Here is a 22,014-nt window from a genome sequence, read left to right as displayed (position 1 = left end):
ATTTAATCAGGGCTATCATGTAAGTATAAAAAAGTTTCATTCCAGGCAGACTACATACAAATCTAAACAAACTGGATTTTTGTCACCTATTAACATGTTTTGAAAACAAATGCAACCCAAAAGCCTAAATTCCCTTATTTCTCACACAAAATGAATCTTACTAAGCTGTCACGTGTGTACTCACTCACATTACGGGCTTTAAAATACCACTCATCTTTCATCCCAAACAGTAAGGATCACAATGAGGAGGAAAAAATGGCATAAATGACAGCACAGCTGCATTACAGATAAAATATTCCACATTCTCCAAGAAAAAAAACCTGTGAGTTTCATCTAAATACATTTCAATTCAATACCTCAATGAGTGGTTCAGGTTACAAAACTTGCACTTTATTTTGATGGATTTGGTTTCCCCCAAACATTACAAAATATATGCTTTAAAAAGAAAAACTTGGAGCAACACAGAAAAACATACTTCCTCCCCTAAACTCACCATATCAAAAGATAGTCACTGTTAGTTAATATTTTGGTAAATGTTCTTCTAGTTGTTGCAGGTTAATGTATGTATATATGAATAAGCAAATAAAAACATAAAAGAGCAAACCTAAGCAGAAGATGGTCCACACAATATGATTAAAAGAGTATTTTAGCCAATTGACTTGTTTCCAGCAGAATCTCACCCCTCTCCACACCCAACCTCCCCCACCCCCCATTGCATTAAAAAAAAAAAAAGCAAAGAGTTTCATTTTGTCTCTTCTGTTTACCTGGAACCCCAAACCCTCAAGGATCAGACTGATGATAGCAAGATGAAAAGCAATGAGTAAAAGGCAGGGTTTTTTCTCTGCTCAGTTATCAACCCTACAGAGATGAAATTATTCCTGCCAAACCTTACATCAAGGAGGTACACTAGTGACTAAAGGAAATAATCTTGAAGAGATAAGAAAGCATGCTATCTTGTTCTAGTTGTTTTTAGTTTTAATTTTACCTCTGAAGACCTGCTCAAATATTTCCATCTCTTGAATGATTCTGAGGACTATCTAAACCCAAATGCCACTCTGCAGAGGCTCCAAGTTGAGTCAGCACATTGTTTCTATGATTGCAGATGGGCAAATGGAAAAACTGAGGCTTTGCACACTCCCATAAAGATCAGATGATGCCCTCAATCTGTCTTTGCTAGCATGGGAAAACGTTCTCCCTCTCAGATTACCAGCCCCCTACCCCCACAGCACCAAAAACAAAAAAACAAAAAAACAAAAAAAAAAACACCATAGAGTTTCATTTTGTCTCTTCTGGTTACCTGGAACCCAAAAACCTCAAGGATTATAGTGCTAGGCCGGGCGTGACATTTCATATCATAATCCCAACACTTTAGGAGGCCGAGGTGGAAGGATTGCTTGAAGCCAGGAGTTAAAGACCAGCCTGGGCAACATAGTGAGACTTTGCCTTCTACAAAAAAAAAAAAAAAAAAAAAAAAAAAGCCAGGTGCAGTGGTGTGTGCCTGTGGTCACAGCTATTTGGCAGGCTGAGGCGGAAGGATCACTTGAGCGCTGCTAGTCAACCAGCGCTGCAGTGAGCTGTGATTGTGTCACTACACTCCATCCTGGGCGACAGAGCAAGACCCTGTCTCAAAAAAAAAAAAAAAATTTTTTTAAAGGACCATATTGCTCATAGCAGTAAGAAATGCAGAGTAACAGAAAGTCAGGGTTTCTTCTAGTCTTTGCAAATAAAACCAAAGAAGACCCTTGATAAATTGATGTGGAGAAGAAAGATACTACAAAAGTTTTTTTTGAGATGAGGTCTCCTCTGTTGCTCAGACTGGAGTACAGAGGTGTGATCATGGCTCACTGTAGCCTCAACATCCTGGCTCAAGTGATCCTCCCACCTCAACCCCCCAAGTAGCTAAGACCACAGGTGTGCACCACCACACCCATTTTCTTTTTATTTTCTGTAGAGGCAGGGTCTCCCAATATTGTCTAGGCTGGTCTTGAATTCCTGGGCTCAAGCAATCCTCGAACCTCCCAAAGTTAGCGCAGGATTACAGGCCACCATGTCTGGCCCAAAATCTTTTTTTTTTTTTTTGAGATAGAGTCTCGCTCTGTCGCCCAGGCTGGAATACAATGGTGTGGTCTCGGCTCACTGCAACCTCCATCTCCTGGGTTCAAGCAATTCTCCTGCCTCAGCCTCCCAAGTAGCTGGGATTACAGATGCCCGCCACCATGCCCAGCTAATTTTTGTATTTTTGGTAGAGACAAGGTTTCACCATCTTGGTCAGGCTGGTCTCGAACTCCTGACCTCAAGTGATCTGCCCTCCTCAGCCTCCCAAAGTGCTGGGATTACAGGCATGAGCCACCATGCCCAGCCCAAAATCATTTTTAAACTTTTTATTTTTAGATACAGGAGTCTTACTCTGTCACCTGGTTGGTGTGCAGTGACACAATCATAGCTCGCTCACTGCAGCCTTGAACTCCCAGGCACAAGTGATCCTCCCACCTCAGCCTCCCAAGTAGCCAGGACTACAGGTGTGTGCCACAACACCTGGTTTACAAAAACATTTAGATATTAGCTAGTCTTTCTATGCTTATCTCCTATCCCAAGTCCCCAGACTGATAAAAAAAAACACACTGTAAATAGTAGAAAGAAATAGATTTGGCCCGTGGCTCAGGCTGGGCACAGTGGCTCATGCCTGTAATCCCAGCACTTTGGGAGGCCGAGGTGGGTGGATCATTTGAGGTCAGAAGTTCAAGACCAGCCTGGCCAACATGGTGAAACCTCACCTCTACTAAAAATACAAAAATTAGCCAGGCGTGGTGGCAGGTGCCTGTAGTCCCAGCTACTTGGAAGGCTGAGGCAGGAGAATCGCTTGAAGCCAGGAGGCAGAGTTTGCAGTGAGCAGAGATCGCACCACAGCACCTGCACTCCAGCCTGGGCAACAGAGCAAGGCTCTGTCTCAAAAAAGAAAGAAAGAAAGAAAGAAATAGACTTGCTTTTAAACTCCTAAGCTCCAGCCAGGCATATTTTTTGTCTTGACTGACATTTTATACAACCTATTTCTTCTTTTCCTATCTAATCTGGGATAGGAAACTTACTCTTTTATGGCAGGCATGGTGACTCGCCCGTAATCCCAGTGTTTTGGGAGGCTGAGGCAATAGGATTGCTTAAGGCCATGAGTTCAAGATCAGCCTGGGCAACATAGCCAGACTCTGTCTCTCCAAAAAAATAAAAAGTCAAAATAAGCTGGGGACAGTGGCAGGAACCTATAGTCCTAGCTACTTGGGAGGCTGAGGTGGAAGGATCGCTTGTGCCCAGGGTTTGAGGCTGCAGCGAGTTATGACTGTACCACTGCAATCCGACCTGGGCAATGGAGGGAGACCCTGTCGCAAATACAAACAAAAACACAGAAGTGCCTGATGGTGTATATCTTCCCAATTCCATATCCGTTTCTTCCTGGACTAATACTTGATTTTGTGTCAGACAGTTAATACGTATTTATGTGCTAATGAGAACCCTGTCTTAAAAAAAAATTTACTCTTTCCTATCAAATTTCCTAAATGACTGTCAATAACCAATTGTGGATATTTCAATATCTACATATAAAAGTCGCAAGTAAAAATCCCTACATTTTTTAAAGAAAAAATAAAATCCACTACAAGCAAATTAAAGAAGTAAATGTAAGATAATCTCAACAAACTCACGTTTTTTAAAAAGCATTTTTCTATTTTAAGAACCATTTGTCACCTAACAAGTTCTATAAGGTTGCAGGATAGAAGATCAACATACAAAAATCACTTGTATATCTATATACAAGCAATGAACAATCTGAAGATAACATTAATAAAACAATTCAATTTATAATAGCATGAAAAAATAAACAAAATACTTAGGAATAAGTTTAACAAAAGGATTGCAAGCACACCGAAAACTACAAAACACTGTTGAAGGAAATTAAAGAAGACCTAAATAAATGATAATGACATCACCGTTCATGGATGGAAGACTTCGTACTGTTAACATTGCAATACTCCCAAATTGATCTACAGATGCAATGCCCCTATGTAAATTCCAACTGCCTTTTTTATAGAAATGGGCAAGTTGATCCCTGAAAAATTCACATAGTAATGCAAGGAATCCTGACAGCCAAAACAATCTTGACAAGGAAGAATGAAGTTGGAGGATTCAAACTTTCTAATTTCAAAACTTATTACAAAGCTGCAGTAATCAAAACAGTGTAGTACTGACATAAAATTAAAGTGGAACAGACCTTAAGGTTCAGAAGTAAACTCTCAAATGTATGGCCAATTTTTTTTTTTTTTTTTTTTTGAGACAGAGTCTTGCTCTGTCACCCAGCCTGGAGAGTGCAGTGGTGCAATCTCAGCTCATTGCAACCCTGACCTCTTGGGTTAAAGCAATTCTCCTGCCTCAGCCTCCTCATCAGCTGGGACTACAGGCATGCGCAACCATGCTGGCTAATTTTTGTATTTTTAGTAGAGACAGGGTTTCACCATGTTGGCCAGGCTGGTCTTGAACTCCTGACCTCAAGTGATCCACCTGCCTCAGCCTCCCAAGGTTCTGGGATTACAGGCGTGAGCCACCGCGCCTGGTCACCAGTTGATTTTTGACAAGTATGTCAAGACAATTCAGTGGAGAAAGAATAGTATTTTCAACAGACAGTACTGGACAACTGAATAGCCACATGCAAAACAATAAAGTTGGACCCATGCCTCACACCATATATAAAAACTCAAAATGGATTAATGACTTAAATGAAAGAGCTAAAACTATAAAACTCTTAGAAGAAAACATAGGCATAAATCTTTGTGACCTTGGATTAGGCAATGGTTTCTTAGCTATGACACCAAAAGCATAAGCAACAAAAGAAAAAAAAGAGGGCTGGTCACAGTGGCTCACACCTGTAATCCCAGCACTTTGGGAGCCCAAGGCTGGAGGATCAGTTGAGGCCAGGAATTCAAGACCACCCTAGGCACATAGCAAAACCCCATTGCTCAAAAAATAAGGAAAAAAAGACAAGTTGGACTTAATCAAAATTAAAACCTTTTTCTGCTTCAAAGGTCACTACCAAGAAAGTAAAAAGACAACATATAGCATGGGAGAAAAATATTTGCAAATCATATATCTGACAAGTGACTAGTATCCAGAATATAAAAAGAACTCTTACAACTCAACAATAAAAAGACAATAACCCAAGTTAAAAACGGGCAAAAGAACTGCACAGACATTTCTCCAAAGAAGATATAGAAACGGCCAGTAAGCACGTGAAGAGATGCCCAACTTCGTTAGTCATTAAGGAAATGTAAATCAAAACCACGATGAGATACCACTTCACTCACTAGGATGGCTATTTTTTTTTTTTTTTAACAATAACAAGTGCTGGTGAGGATGCTGGAGAAATTAGAACCTTCATACATTATTAGTCGGAATGTCAAATGGTGCAGCCATTTTGAAAAACAGTTTGGCAGTTTCTCAAAAAGTTAATAGGGTTACCATATGATCCAGCAATTCTATTCCCTTGTACATACCCAAGAGAATTAGAAATACATGTCCATGGCCGGGTGCCATGACTCACGCCTGTAATCCCAGCACTTTGGGAGGCCAAGGCAGACAGATCACCTGAGGAAGAGAATTCAAGACCAGCCTGACCAACATGGAGAAACCCTGTCTCTACTAAAAATACAAAATTAGCCGGCCGTGGTGATGCATGCCTGTAATCCCAGCTACCTGGGAGGCTGAGGCAGGAGAATCACTTGAACCCAGGAAGGCGGAGGTTGCGGTGAGGTGAGATTGCACCATTGCACTCCAGCCTGGGCAACAAGAGTGAAACTCCATCTCAAAAAAAAAAAAAAAAAGAAAGAAAGAAATACATGTCCACACTCTAACACTAAAATATTAACACCTGGCCTAACCGAAGGGCTTCTGAGACCCCGCTCCAGCTCTATGGCCAGCTTGCAATAGGTTGGTTTTCTGTGCCTTTAGTATTGCTCATTATTTAAAACATCCTTCATGAAGACATACCAAGCAGGGGCACTGAGGCAGAAGCCCAGTATAGACCAATGGAAGGAAGGCAGTCGTGACTCATACACTTTTAAGTTGCTCAGAACTCACCCCAATAACATGCCCAAACTAAATCACAGTCCTACTCTATGAGACCAATGAACTGTCTTCAGACTAGGATGGGATTTGTTCAAGAATGTGACATGCACACCAATGTTCATAGAATCATTATTAATAGGCAAAAAGTGGAAACAATCAAAATGTCCATCAACTGATGAGTGGATAAACAACATGTGGTATAGCTATAAAACTGAATATTTGGCCATAAAAAGGAATGAAATACTGATACATGCTACAACATGGATGAACCCTGAAAACATGTTAAATGAAAGAAGCCAGCCACAAAAGGCCACATTTCATTTACATGTTATATGAAATGTCCAGAACAAGCTAATCCATACAGACAGTAAATTAGTTGCCAGTGATTAGGGGGAAAAGGAAATGAGAAGTGACTGCAAAGAGGTATGGAGTTTCTTTCGGGGTGATGAAAATGTTCTGGAAGTAGACAGTAGTAATGATTGCACAACCTTGTGAATATACCAAAAAGCATCAAATCACATACTTTAAAAGGGTGAGTTTTAAGATATGTGAATTATATCTCAATTTTTAAAATTTTAAAAAAGAACCAACTGTTTCAGCAGTAAAATGTTCCTCAAGAGAAATGGAATGAGTTCCTTAATACGAGCAATGGTTAGTTTTCACAAGATCAGGACTCATAATGTTCTTAGCAGATTTGAATTTTTTCCAGGTATATCATGTACAAAGTTAACAAGGAGATTTTCACAAAGACTGGCTATGATCACCCCACCCTAATACATCAACTATTTTCACTTTTTCCACATTACCTTCCAGTGTATACACATATATATTTTTGTGCATGTCTATATTCCATGCAAATAATCAGTGCAAATTTTCCCATATTGCTATGTGGCTTTCAAGATTATCACTGAATGGTTAGAAATAGTTCACATTTATAACTTTCTTAACTCTTTCTCCTCCACACCTTGCCTTGAAGTGCTAGATATTTACTTCCAATTTTTCACTGTTTCTAGATAACGTTGCAACACACATACAACATAAAAAGCTAACATAGCTCTTTTCTTCTCTTGGATCACTGAATTAAGATTCCCAGGGGAAAAAAATACTAAATCATTTTTATGACACCTAGTTGCCTTCCAAAATCATTATAAATTTACACTGCTATAAGCAATACAAACTTGGTATATTAGGCATTACCATTTTTTATACTTTTTATGCAATTAATGTTAAAAGATTTTATCTTTTTTGATCTTCCTTTAGTCTTAAAAGCCTTTGGTTATTCAAGGGCTTCCAAAATCCACAAGCACTTGCTTTTAAAATGCACACCAATGTTCACAGCAGCATTATTCATAACAGCCAATCATAATAGCCAAAAAGTGGAAACTGTCTAAATGTCTATCAACGGATGAGCGGATAAACAACTCAAAAGACTTGTTGTCTTTTTCAGTTGCTTATGATTAAAGAGAATGAAGAATTATTTTAAGACACAGTATTCTTACTCTAAGGAAAGTAGAACCTATAATAAATTGTTCTGTTTTCCTTAAAAATATCTATGCATGTAGTCACCTTGTCAACTGCTAGGAAATAACAAAGCTTAGGATTCAATCACAATAAAAAGGAAAAGAAAAAACCTACAATAATTAGCCACTTTTTTTTTTTTTTTTTAGAGACATGATCTTGCTCTGTCATCCAGGCTGGAATGCAGCAGTACAATCACAGCTCATTGCAGCCTCAAACTCCTAGATTCAAGCAATCCTTCTGCCTCAGCTTTCCTAAAAGCTTCCTAAAGTGCTGGGATTACAGACATGAGCCACTGCACCCAGCCTAGCCACTTTTTTTTTCTTTTTTTGAGATGGAGTCTCGCTCTGTCGCATAGACTGGAGTACAGTGGCACGATCTCGGCTCACTGCAACCTCAGCCCCCTGGGTTCAAGCAATTCTCCCACCTCAGCCTCCTAAGTAGCTGGGACTACAGGCACATGCCACCACGCCTAGCTAATTTTTGTATTTTTAGTGGAGACTGGGTTTCACCATGTTGGCCATGCTGGTCTTGAACTCCTGACCTCAAGTGATCCACCCACCTAGGCCTCCCAAAGTGCACGCCCAGCCAGCGTAGCCACTTTTAGATTTCAACACCAATAATAATTATAAGGATACATGCTAAAATGTCTCTCTTGACTATCAGGCTCTAGTCAAGAGAATGACCAAGAACAATTGTTATGGTTTGAATGCGTCCTCTCAAAAATTCATGTTGAAACTTAATTCCCACAGTAGTGATATTAAGAGGTGGGGCCTTTGGGGGAAGTGATTAAGCCATGAGGGCTCTGAACCAGTGCCTCATAAAAGTGCTAGAGGGAACTAGCTTAGGCCCTTTTCACCTTCCATTTCTCTGCTATGTGAGGATGCTGTATGAAGGCTCTCACCAGACGCCAGTGCCAGTGTCTTGATCTTGGACTTCCCAGCCTCCAGAACTGAGAAATAAATTTCTTTTTTTTTTTGAGACAGAGTTTCACTCTTGTTGCCCAGGCTGGAGTGCAATGGTGCAATCCTAGCTCACTGCAACCTCCACCTCATGGGTTCAAGAGATTCTCCTGCCTCAGCCTTCTGAGTAGCTGGAATTACAGGTGCCCGCCACCACGGCCGGCTAATTTTTTGTGTTTTTAGTAGAGACAGGGTTTCATCATGTTGGCCAGGCTGGTGATCTGACCTCAGGTGATCCACCCGCCTCGGCCTCCCAAAGTGAAGAGATTACAAGCATGAGCCACAATGCCCGGCCACCTTCTATTATTTTTAAGTTACCCAGTCTGTGGTATTTTGTTACAGCAGCACAAACAGACTAAGATAACAACCAAGAGCCTACAGAAAGAATTGTTATAATAAAAATACTGGTTAAGCACAAAGTGCCAGGTACTGTTAGAAACATTTATATATTTATTAGCACAGTAATTCTTACTAAGTACCATATGAGTTAGAAAATATCCCCATTTTACTATGAAAAAAACTTAGGCTTAAAGAGGGTAAGTTACTTGTCCAAAACAGATCCAGGAAGAGCACATTGTTCTTAACCTTTGCATTAACAGATGCTATCCTCCCCACAGCATGTGAATTCAAAAAGAAGCACTCCCACCTTGGAATGACAGCAAGGGAGGGTTAAATATGATGACACGAAGATCTCACCGTCCATTACAGCAGTGTTTATGTTCAGTCATAGCACTAATGTAACACAGGGAGAGGGTTTGGCATCCCCATTATCCATCAACACCTAAGCTAGACTACAAACCTCTAGTTCCTCCTTCCAAAGCCTGCCACCACCCCCTCCTTTTTTTTTGAGACAGAGTCTCACTTTGTCGTCCACACTGGAGTACAGTGACGCGATCTCAGCTCACTGCAACCTCCGCCACCCAAGTTCAAGTGAGTCTCCTGCCTCAGCCTCCCAAGTAGCTGGGAATTCAAGCACCCACCACCATGCATGGCTAATTTTTCTGTATCTTTATTAGAAACGGGGTTTCACCATGGTGGCCAGGCTGGTCTGGAACTCCTAACCTCAAGTGATCCGCCTCCCTGGGCCTCCCAAAGTGCCGGGATTACAGGCATGAGCCACCACACCCAGCCAACTGCCACCCCTTTTTATCCCTCTATAGAGACATCCTAGAGTTGCCAATGTCTGTGATGTTGAAAGAAAGAATGCTTCTTATTGTCTCTTCTTTTCAGTGTTGGTATGATTTGGGGTTTCTTGTTTGTGTGTTCTGAGAAAAACAAAAAAAAGATGAAAAGACAATACTTTAAAAAACTGTATTCAATCCTAGTGATCCACTTCCACGTGTTTGAGTTTAATAGTACTCTTTATATGTCAAGCAAATCTTAATAAATTGGAAGTTTACTGTCAATAACACATACATACACACATATATATATTTAGAGAAAAGGGCTCATTTGAAAAATATATACCACTTTATAAGTAACTATGGATCTAATTACACTCCACAGGTTTGCTCTTAAAAGTTTATGTAAGGCTGGGTGTGGTGGCTCACGCTTGTAAACATAAAATTTTATATTGAAAATAAAAGCAGGGGTCAGGCATGGTGTCTCATGCTTGTAATCCCAGCACTTCAGGAGGCCGAGGCAGGCAGATCACTTGAGCCCAAGAGTTCAAGGTCAGCCTGGACAACATGGCATGACCTTGTTTCTACCAAAAATACAAAAAAAAATTAGACGGGCGTGGCAGTGGGTGCCTGTAATCCCAGCTTCTCGGGAGGCTGAGGTAGGAGAATGGTGTGAACCCAGGAGGTGGAGCTTGCAGTGAGCCGAGATTGTGCCACTGCACTCCAGCCTGGGCAACAGTGCGAGACTCCATCTCAAAAAAAAAAAAAAAAAAATTAGCTGGGTATGGTGGCACACACCTGTGGTCCCAGGTACTCTGGAGGCTGAGATGGGAGGATCACTCGAACCTGGGAGGTCGAGGCTGCAGTGAGCTATGCTAGCACCACTGCATTCCACCCTGGGTGACAGAGCAAGACCCTGTTTCAAAAATAAATAAATAAGTAAAAGCAGGAAAATCCACAGAACAGTTCAGTCTGTTTTGTGGGTTTTCCTGGTTGATGATATTTTAAATTGTGTTTAGATTTGTTAATAATTAAAATTAACCAGCCCCTCACAATGATTAAGATGCTTCGGGAAAGCTAGTGTGTAATCCCCATAAAAACCAAGAGAAAACGCAGACAAGGTCCCTTCCCGCTTCATCCAGCTCCTACTTAGTCAGAGCTGGTATTTAACTAGGGTCTCTCCCCACCTAAATGTCTATGCTCAGACTTCGGTGATCCTAGTATCACAATAACTTCTACACATCAGCATGATTCTCTGGGAGAATTTCACTTATATTATTTGTTAAAATTTGGGAGGGGTGTGGCACAGAGGGCACACAGATGCACGAATAGGACATGGGCTTCAAATGCTTTGATGAACATTTCCATGGAAATTTTACAGATCTGTATGTACTGTGAACAGAAACAAAAAGTCAAGGAAGCTTCACCCCCACAGTCCTAACCAAATCCAATCATCATTACTCTCACAGAAGAAATAATCAATGAGAAAATAAATCATTAAACGATATCCAAAATAAGCGAGGTCAAATAAAACATCTTATATTTAATTACCTGAAGCTTCAAATAACCTACGTATCAACACTCATTTCCTAAAATACCCTCCTAGTCTAACTACAACAAAGTAAAAAACTCAGTTAAACTAAGATAAAAATAAAACATAAAATTAAATAAAAATGAGCTCACACACTTGGACTTATTTTCTATATAATAAAATGCTTGTCAAAAATTGCTTGAATCCAGGGCGTCTAAAACATTGACAGGAAAATCACAAGACAAATAAAAACCAATGGTAACACTGACTATTTGTTTTTTCAATGATGCTGCTACCTTCATCTCTGAATAACTTGGGACCAGAAGACCAGCCTGCTGGAGCAGGAAGAACTCCAATCTGGAAGTCAGGGACATGGGTTCTAGTTCAGTTGATGCTACTAGCTAGGTAGGTGACCCTAAATAGGTCATTTACTTTGTTTTTTCTCTTTCCCAGGGTCTACTTTCCTTAATCAAGGGGTGACTAGACCAGTTTTTCCTAAACTCACCTAACCATAAGAAGTACCCCAGGGAAACTGTAAACGACATGGATTCCAAAAGCCCTTTCCCAATTTAGAGGTCTCTGGGTGAGGCCTAAGACCTTACTCTTATTAAGTGCCCCAAGTAAATCTTTTTTTTTTTTTTTTTTTTTTTGAGATGGAGTTTCGCTTTTGTTGCCCAGGCTGAAATGCAATGGTGCGATCTCAGTTCACCACAGCCTCCACCTCCCGGGTTCAAGCAATTCTCCTGCCTCAGCCTCCCAAGTAGTTGGGATTACAGGCACGCGCCACCATGCCCAGCTAATTTTGTATTTTCAGTAGAGACAAGGTCTCTCCATGTTGGTCAGGCTGGTCTTGAATTCCCTTCCTCAGGTGATCCACCCGCCTCAGCCTCCCAAAGTGCCTGTATTACAGGCATGAGCCACCACGCCCAGCCCCAAGTAAATCTTCTCATCAGGTAAATCTGGCAAACACTGGACTAGATAATCCTCAAGCAGCCGCCTTCCAGCTCTGATTCTGTACTATCTGGATATTTCATAATGGTGTTCTAAAAACACACAAAATTACAATCATTTAATGTATGTTACTGCACAAAAATAAATGTACAAGATCATGAAAAAAAATGTATCAGCTCCCTGTGACACCATTCATACCTTTAAACACTAATAAAAACATCTTCTGGCCAGGCATGGTGGCATGCACCTGTAATCCCAGCACCTTGGAAGGCTCAGATGGGAGGACTGCTTGAGGCCAGGAGTTCAAGATCAGCCTGGGCAACATAGCAAGACCCTAACAAATACATATAAAATAATTTAAGAAAAAAAAAAAACTTCCTAGATTCAAGGCATATACAACACTTAATTTGGTGAGAAAAAAATGTGTTTAATATTAAGCTCTCAGTATATTAATATGGAGAGATTTGCTGAGTTATAGAAAGAAATTACCTAATATCTTAGGTGAAAACTATACAGTGCATTCTTTCCTTGAAGAACAACATTATCTGGTGATCCCACCTGTTCCTAAGAAAAAACTAGAAAAGAGGCTGGCTAAGTCCCTAGCAGCTGTAAATAGCATGCTCTGCAATACTGGAATGCAACTGTTATAAAGCTAAAAGAAAAACTAGGAAACAGTAACTGGTTACAAATTCTTCAAATGCACCTCAGCATAGACAACTTGGTGGCCCAATCTTTTGTGAGGATGGTTTTGTCAGGTGAATGGAGAGCCTCTAACATGCTTTCCACACACAAAGGTGGCAGCCTTTCATTTTGCTTTTCCTTCCCCTACACTACATTGCTCTAGTTTTTCTAAAATTCTCATAATCCTCTAGCGGTATTTACTGAATTTATTCTCCTATTTAGACTTGTAAGTAACTACAAAACTAACACACACAAAAAAAGAGAAAGGCTCCTTGCATGGAATACTGAGAGCAAAGTTGTGTAAAGGATGCTCATTAGCAACCAGTTATAAAGATAGATTCAAAAATGTAAATAAAAACCAAGGTTAAAACACAAAACTGAGTTTGACCAATTACTATGTGACCCTTGCAACAGAAACAGATAAGAAACCAACAGTGAAACATGATTACATAATTTAGCTATGGGAAAAACAGCTGTAGAGCAGCCCATGGAAGAAGCACATTAGTATAGCACAATGTTAGTACAAAACATTTCCAAAATGAATCTTGATGCTGGATATGCAAATGCTGTCAACACAATTCTTTAGACTTAGGATCACACAGGCCAAAAAACTGATTTGTTTTAATGGCAAAAAAGGGGACACCAGTTGTTATGCACAACACCACAGAAGCACTGGGTTTAAAGGCATATATATGTTTAAGCACATTTTTTTTTCTATTGCCCAATAGGCTCTGAGGCAGTGTTGAGACAAAAGACTAAACCTCACACTCAGTAAAATAGAAATGTCAAACCAGGATCAAGGAGAGCAGCATAAGAGAGAGGTTAAGAGAGCAGGTTCTGGTGTCACAAAGACCTAAGTTAAAACCCCAAGGCACAAATTACTGTGCGACCTTGAACAAATCATTTCACCCAAGTCAATTTCCTCATTTGTAAAATGGAGATAATACTTCATTCAGCCATTGTGAGATTTAAACAAGGTGATTCATATAAAGCCCCAGCCCCTGTACCTGGCACAGAATACATAGGTAAGTAATAATAATCACCATCATCATGATCAAACTGTAAAATTAGCACAATTACTGTCTCAAATAAAGCCAAGAGTTTCCTGGTAGCCAGAGAAAAAAGACAATCACAGTTCAAATCCAGCCTGGGCAACACAGTGAGACCTTGTCTCTTGGGGAAAAAAAGAAAAGGAAGAAGAAAGAAGACATTCACATATACTAATATAAAGGTGGCTTTTCTTCCCACATTACGGAACATTCTATTTCCTCCTCCTTAATAAAGAACAACTCAGACTAATTCTCTACAGCTATATACAGGAAAGTCTTCAATACAGAAGTTCTTAATTAGGAAGGACAATTTTGTTTCTTTTTTTTTCTTTTTTTGAGACAGGGTCTTTGTCCCCAAGGCTGGAGTGCAATGGCACCATCTCAGCTCATTGCAATCTCCGCCTCCCAGGCTCAAGGAATCCTCCCACCTCAGGACTCCCGAGGAGCTGGGACCACAGGCACACACCACCATGCCCAGCTAAATTTTGTATTTCTTGTAGGGACGGGGGTGTCACCAGGTAGCCCAGGCTAGTCTCGAACTCTTGGGCTCAAGCCATCTGCCCACCTTGGCCTCCCAAAGTGCTGGGATTACAGGCATGAGCCACCATGCCTGGCCAAAAGGATAATTTTCAATGAGATCTGGATTTATGATCTAACTGGTTTGGGGAGTTACAGTTGGTATTGTTGGGGGTGTTTTTTTTGTTTTGTTTTGGGTTTTCTTTTGTAAATGAGGAATTTAGGAGAGAGGTGGAGGAAGAAAAAGTCTTCAAACCATTCAATACACCGTTATTCAGCAGAGAAAAATAAACCAAACACTGTCATAACTGATTTAGAAAATGAAGACATGAAAATCAGGTAAAATGTTTTAACTCAGACATAAAAAAAAAAGAAGCAATATAACTGACAGTAAGGTTAAAGTAACCAAACTAATAAAAAAAAAAAAATTCCAAGAAAGGGAAGGTGAAAAAATCAATTATTCCCATAGTTTAAGTAACAAACAGTTTAAGTTTAAGTAACAAATAGTTTAATAGTAACATAGTTTAAGTAACAAATATCCATTCTGTCCTTTTAAGATCATGGCTTAAATTTCCCATTTGCAACCAACTATCTTTGCCTGCTCTTCCGAATATGCCACTAGCTTGAATGTATGCCTTTAACTTGGACTATCTTCTTAACCAAATACATCATTCTAGTTAAAGACAAAAATTAAATCTTGTGCACTATTATTTTTCTAGAATTCATAGGGAAATATTAGTAATTCCATCATTTAAAGAATACATTTCAAAAAAATACTGAGTGGTAATTCTGAAGGAAAAACAGCTCCTCATGAAAATAAATCCAACATAGAAAAATTGTTCAAGGTCAATCAAGCACAAATTTCAAGATAATATGAATTTTGAAATTTTGAGTAAGGGCAGGATTAAGGAGCTGTGAGGTGAAAAACTAAATTCTCAAGGTAAAAAGATACAGAAGTGAAGAAAAGACTTCAGCAAGAAGTACAAACTAGTGTCATCAATTCATGAGTAAATGCGCAAAATTCTAAGTAATAAAAAACTCATGCAATAGATCATCTGTATCAATACTGGGAAATTTAGCAATAGAAAGACTTTCAGGGGCATTTCCAAACATCCCAATATATCTTTCTGTATTACAGATATTACTGCAAAATGAAAGAAGTTAGATGCTCTAATTAACAACTTAGTGGTGAAAGAATGACAACCCCAAAAGAAGCTATGTCACCTAGAGATACTGGACATTTTCTTTTTACTATTTAAGAAACCAGAAGAACCTCCTTCTGCTTTTAAATGTAAATTTACCAATCTTCAAAGCACATTCTGCCCTGTTCCTTTATATAAAAATTACTACAATGTGATCCTGTTCTAGAGAGGACATCATTCAACCAGAAAAATGGCATTAGGACAACCATACACTCTTTGAGTATGTTCAGATCATCACATCCAGTGAGCTGTCACCAGGTACATATCACCTTCTTCAGAGGAGAGACTACTACCAGTGATCAAAATTCTATTTGAAGAAGGAAAACTTGGTTTTGAGGACTATCAGGTCACGAAAGGTTACATACACATTTCAACACCCGCACATGCACCAGCATCATAATAATTCAAAAACTCAGCATCCCTTGGTTTTCAAATAACACTATTTACTGGAAACATTCAGAACTTCAATAATAATAGTACGAGTTGCTATTCACCTGTTCATTATATGGTCAAACGAACAAATATAAATGATGTGCTGTATAGGCACCTTGGAACGGTGAGAGTTGACGGAGACATACTTCAACTTAATGTATCGGATGATCAAGGTGGAAAAAAAGAACACGTTAAACTGAAAGAGTCAAGAAATAAATAAGCCCCAATAGAGGGATTCATCCCACTGTTAAAGGTTCAAGCTTTCTGCCAAAATCACACTTGGTTTGGGCAACTGTAACTGTTGTCAGATAAATGTAAACAAATAGTGAAGAAGGCTACGGGACATACAGCCTCTTCACAAAAGGCTGGCTAACCTCTAATCTTTCCAAGTTACATATTAATAACTTTAATTTAAAACAACAACAACTTTTCTAGCTAAGGGAAGTCACATCCAAAATGGGTGATTTTTTTGGCGATACTTAGTTTACCCCACCCCTTACCCTCAAAGGCAGACCTCAATCTTCCCCACAAGTTGCCAGGCAAGCAGGAACAGAAGCTATAGAAAATGTACTTCGATCTTTGAAAGGCCAGTGTGGATGTTTAAGGAGGAGGAAAAGGACTGCACTGGGTTTACAAAAGCTATTTACATGTTTTCCAAATGCCTGTGATTAAAGTCAACCAAATGGCATAGCATCAGCCAGCCCCTACCTTCACCTACCCGCTGAGAACCCAGACAATGAAGGCGGCAGACCCCTCAAGAACAGAGGCCCACATACGGGACCAAAAAAAAAAAAAAGTGTCATGCACAGAAATTACACAGCCTGCTTTTTGACAATGGGAAAAAGTAAGTGATGACAGTCTTGTGCTTTAAAATAACCTAATAGCACTTACTAGTTCAATCCATCCCCAAATCCATGCCACCCTTTCAACTTTGCAATTAAGAGAGAAAAGGAGAAATCCCAGTCAACTCGCCTTGGGGGGTTGGTCTGAGGGTAGAGGACTCAAGTAGGGAGGAGGATGGAGACAGAAAGAGCAAGCCAATGAAAGAGACCAAAATTTCCCACCTTTCTTAAATTCTTCCAGCATAGCGTCCAACTTGGTGTCATTGAAAACAAAGTGCAAGGGGTGGTTATAAAATTTGGTGATGGTTTTCAGGGGGGTACAGTCATCTGGATCCACGAAGGCCAAGTCTTTGACAAACAGCAGGTCCACGATATTGGAGCGCTCCCCTTCAAACACTGGAATGCGGGTGTAGCCGCTCTCCATGATCTCAGACATGGTGTTGAAGTCCAGGATGGCTTCGCCGGTGATCATGAAGCAGTCCCGGAGTGGGGTCATCACGTCCTCCACCGTCTTGGTGCGGAGCTCCAGCGCCCCTTGGATGATGTTCAGCTCCTCCTTAACGAGGTCGTTGTAGGGATCGGTGACCCGGAGCATCTCCAGCAGTTTTTCCCGGTTATAGACGGTGCCTATCTCCTGGCCCAGGACGCAGTCCAGCAGCTTGCTGACCGGGTAGGAAGCGGGGAAGGTCATCATCATGAAAAACTTGGTGAGGAAGATGGTGTTGGCCCCCACAGCCAGGCCGTGCCGGGAGCAGATGGCCTGGGGCACGATCTCCCCGAAGATGACGATACCGATGGTGGAGACCACCACGGCCACGAGGCCCGAGCCGGCGATGTCGTCGAGCAGGATGGTGAGCGTGGTGTTGACCAGCACGTTGCCCAGCAGCAGTGAGCACAGTAGGTAGTTACCCTGCCTGCGCACCGGCTCGATGCGCTTGGCGTAATTCTTCTCCTTCTCCGTGCCGCAGTTCTGCACGATGCGCAGCTCCATCGGGTCCAGGGCCATGAGCCCGAGGTTGAGGCCGCTGAACATGCCCGACAGGCACAGCAGCAGCGAAATGAAGATCACCTGCAGCCAGAAGGGCAGCAGGAACTTCTTCTCTTCGCCTACGATCATCTTGGTGTCCTCGCCGTCGTGGTAAATCCAGGTGGTCTCGGCCCACGGGGGCGGCGGGAGCCCGGCCACCCCCGAGCCGCCCTTGCCCCCGACGGTGCTACCCGCGGACCCCGAGCCGCCGGCGCCCAGGGCAGGCGTGGAGAGCGACGTGCACAGGTAATAGGACTTGCTCTTCTCCATCTTGCGTAGCGGTTTGATCTCAATCTCGATGATGCCCGAGGTGCGGCGGTTGAGAATGATGTGGGGCAAGATGATGATGTCTGAGGTGCGGATGCCGCAGCGCTGGGGGCCGCTGTCCGGCTCCGGCGGCGCGGGGCCCCCCAGCCCGCGATCCCCCGGGCTGTGGCGCCGCCGCTCGTGCTCGGTGAAGGCGATGCGAGACCACGTCTCGTTATTGATGTTCTGCCCGTACACCCGCAGCTTGACCCGGGTCCGTTCGCTCACCCGCAGCGCCCCCCCTTCCATGAACGACACGTCGTTCGTGTCCTCCAGTCGCAGCCCGATGATCACCGTCTCCTCATTCTCGCCCACCGCTGCGCAGCCGCCCGCACCGCAGCAGCAGCTCAGCAGGAGCAGCGGCAGCAGCCGCCCCGCAGCCGCCTGCAGGACCCCCCGGCCGCGGGCGCTGAGGCTGCGGCGCGCCGCCATCTTCCAAGTGGGCAGTGCGGCGGCTGCCTGCCCGCCCGCCATCTTTACTTTGGGTTCACAAGCGCCACAGCCAATCATAGGGTGGCTGCTCCAGCTGCGGCTTCATCCTTTCCACCCGGCGGCACGAGCGCAGGTACCGGCCCCTGGGCGAGACTGCAACGGAGCGTCCGCGGCCAGTGCTCAGCAGTTCGCCTCCCTGACTGACACTGACTCGACCTCAGCCAGCTGAGGAACCCCGAGGCTCGCGGGAGGGAAAGAGGGAGGGAGAGGAGCGCCGGCTGCTCCCGCGAGAGGCAGGCCGACCAGCCAATCACAAGTGGGTGCCCGCCCTCCCAGCCAGGGGGCTGGAATGGGGGCGTGACCGTGTGCCGCTCCGCGGACCAATGGCAAGGTAAGTGGGTGGGGCGACGAGAGCCACTGTCCGAGTCTGCACGCCAAGTTTCCAACTGAAAGGCGCGTGACTCTTGTGTATGTGCGAGGGGAGGGGGCGTGGCCATCTGGGACTCGAGAGCCAGTCAAAGATGAGAGCTGAAGGAAAAGGGGCGTGGCATCCGTCCTGCTGCCAATGGGAAGGAGCCGTCCCTGGGGCCCGCGCTCCCCGGGGGGCCCTGTAGTAGATCCCGGAGCCTGGACCCGCCGGGTTTGGACTAAAGCCCTGCGGCGCAAGGCGGCAGGTTCCCGGTGCACCGGTTACTGGCTTTCCAGTTCTCAATTCGTGGGCACAAAGCCGCGCGCCCTCCTGCCCCGGACGCCCGAGAAGCCAACTAGAGACAGCTTGGGATGCACACAGCCTAAAAAGCCGGGGCACTGGCCGCTCTCCCCAACTCCACCTGCGCGGCGCTCCGCCGGGGTAAGCGGCGTCGGTGGCCCCGGCACAGCTGCCGACCAGCAGTCCTGGCGCCTCGAGACTCCTAGGGTACGCACTCTCTGCGGCTCGCGATCACGTGGCGCCACCTGCGGGCCGCATGAGCGCCCTGCAACGCTTTCCAGGTCCGCGGCGTACCCCAAAAGGTGTGCAGAAGTTACGGATGGAGCGGTCAGGGAGACAGTTCCCCAAATTTCCTAGTCATAGAACCCCTACATATTATTGCTAGGAGTATATACTTCCTAGACCTTTTCGCATATTTACAGAGTGGGAAGGGCCCCGAATCTGTATTCCCAACAGGAACTCAGGCAAGTTAAGGAAGTGGGAGGGGGCAAGCATCCTAAACAGACCCACAGAGGCTCATTCTGAATCACACTGACCAAACTCTGCTAGGGTCTTAGGTCACTCAAGAGCAAAAAGTTCTGGAAACCTAGCTCCCCAGTACTCCCAACGTCACCTGGAGGTGACGAGGTAGCAGAGTAGCTGCCAAATTGGTCTTTTCCTTGAAACTTAAAACATTCAGGCCGGACGTGGTGGCTCACGCTTGTAATCCCAGTACTTTGGGAGGCCGAGGCGGGCGGAGCATGAGGTCAGGAGATCGAGACCACGGTGAGACCCCGTCTCTACTAAAAATACAAAAAATTAACCGGCGTGGTGGCGGGCGCCTGTAGTCCCAGCTACTCGGAGAGGCTGAGGCAGGAGAATGGCGTGAACCCGGGAGGCGGAGCTGCAGTGAGCCGAGATCGCGCCACTGCACTCCAGCCTGGGTGACAGAGCGAGACTCCGTATCAAAAAAAAAAAAAGAAAGAAAAGAAACTTAAAACATTCAAAATGTTTAATGTTTCTCTACCTCTTTTGTATTCTACAAGCACATTCCGCGCCCCCCCCCCCCCACCCGACCACCGCTTTTGTAAATGCATCAAACGTCTCTGATTAATTTCTGGTATGAGTAATTTCTGGAATGATTGCAGTGGCCTCCTAACTGATCTTTCCTCATCGACACCTGTTCCTTTCCCTTCTCAACCCAGCAGCAAGTGATCTTGTCCATGAGATTCTGTTGCTCCCTTGGCTGAAACGCCTCCATTGGCTTCCCATCTCATCCTAGAGAAAGCCAAAGTACCTACAACATCCTACTAGGCTCGAAGGTCTGCTACCTCCCGTTACTTCTCGGACCTCATTACCTGCTGCTCTCCTAGTGGAAGGAGACTGATAATAAGCCAAATTAATTTCTCTCCAAGCTGTTTCTCCATCACTCCAGGGATTTTCCCTTGCGAGCCTTTGCACTTGCTGTTTGTTTCCTGGGCGTGGGACTCTCTTCCCCCAGGTGTCAGCATAGCCTTGTTGTTCACCTCCTTTAGTGCTTTGCTCAAAAGCCATCTGATTTTAAACTTGCGGAAAACACTCCCTCTGTGCCGCGTCTACTTTATTTTTCTTGAAAGCAAAGATCACTTTCTAATACATTATGTAAATTATTGATTTGGTTTGTTATCTGTCTTCTTCCACTAGAACTTAAGCTCCCTGAGGGCAGAAAGTGTGTCTGTTTGTTCACTGCTGTATCACAGGGGCCTAGAAGAAAAGTAGATCTATAGATAGATAGATGTATATTAGATACATATATATATTATATATATATATATATATATTTTTTTTTTTTTTTTTTGAGAGAGAGAGAGAGAGAGACAGAGTCTCATTCTGTCACCCAGGCTGGAGTGCAGTGGTGCGATCTCGGCTCACTGCAACCTCTGCCTCCTAGGTTCAAAGGATTCTCTCTTGCCTCAGCTTCCCAAGTAGCTGGGACTACAGGCATGCACCACTTCGCCCAGCTAATTTTTGTATTTTTAGTAGAGACAGGGTATCACTATATGTTGGCTAGGCTGGTCTCAAACTCCGGACCTCAGGTGATCCACCCACTTGGGCCTCCCAAAGTGCTTGGATTTCTAGGGCCACGCCTGGCCCTAGATATTCTTTATTCTTTTTTTAAAACAAACAAACAAACAAAACAGGGTCTCACTCTGTCATCCAGGCTGGAGTGAGTGGCACAATCATGGCTCACTGCAGTCTCCACTTCCTGGGCTCAGCCTCCCAAGTAGCTGGGACTACCGGCACATGCCACCACATCTGCCTAATTCTTTTTTTTATTTTTAGTAGAGACGGGGTTTTGCTATGTTCCCAGGCTGGTCTCAAACCTCTTGCCTCAAGAGATCCTCCTTCCTTGGCCTCCCAAAGTGCTGGGATTTCATGTATGAGCCACCAGGCCTGGCCAATGATAGATATTCAAAACAATATATGTAGAATGTTAAATAAATGAAAGTATTTATTCTAATTATTTTAAACAATGTCCTGAATCTAGTTTCCAGCCCTTCCATTTCTAATGCTGCTTCCCCTACCCCCAAGTCTCATACTGCTATATTTGAAAAGTAAGTTCAGATGAAGAAAACCACCCACAGGCTCAGGCTTGGCATGCATTTATAAGA

The 22,014-nt window shown here is 43.3% G+C and overlaps 1 protein-coding gene across 3 annotated transcripts in view; it reads right to left on the bottom strand.

The window, feature by feature from the left end:
• The window catches only part of CNNM2 (cyclin and CBS domain divalent metal cation transport mediator 2), a 166,788-nt gene extending 147,859 nt beyond the window's left edge, over positions 1-18,929 (bottom strand). For all 3 annotated transcript variants that reach the window (XR_010127461.1, XM_054436823.2, XM_054436824.2), the window contains exon 1: positions 17,133-18,929. Coding sequence is in view for 2 of the 3 variants with exons in the window: in XM_054436823.2 (XP_054292798.1) it covers positions 17,133-18,753 (1,621 nt within the window). In the remaining variant the exon portion in view is untranslated. The remainder of the gene's footprint in view (positions 1-17,132) is intronic.
• Positions 18,930-22,014: the final 3,085 nt, after the last annotated feature.

Source organism: Pongo pygmaeus, chromosome 8 (genome assembly GCF_028885625.2).
Source record: "Pongo pygmaeus isolate AG05252 chromosome 8, NHGRI_mPonPyg2-v2.0_pri, whole genome shotgun sequence".
NCBI classification, from domain to species: Eukaryota; Metazoa; Chordata; class Mammalia; order Primates; family Hominidae; genus Pongo; species Pongo pygmaeus.
This window is presented reverse-complemented; position numbering and strand designations above follow the sequence as displayed.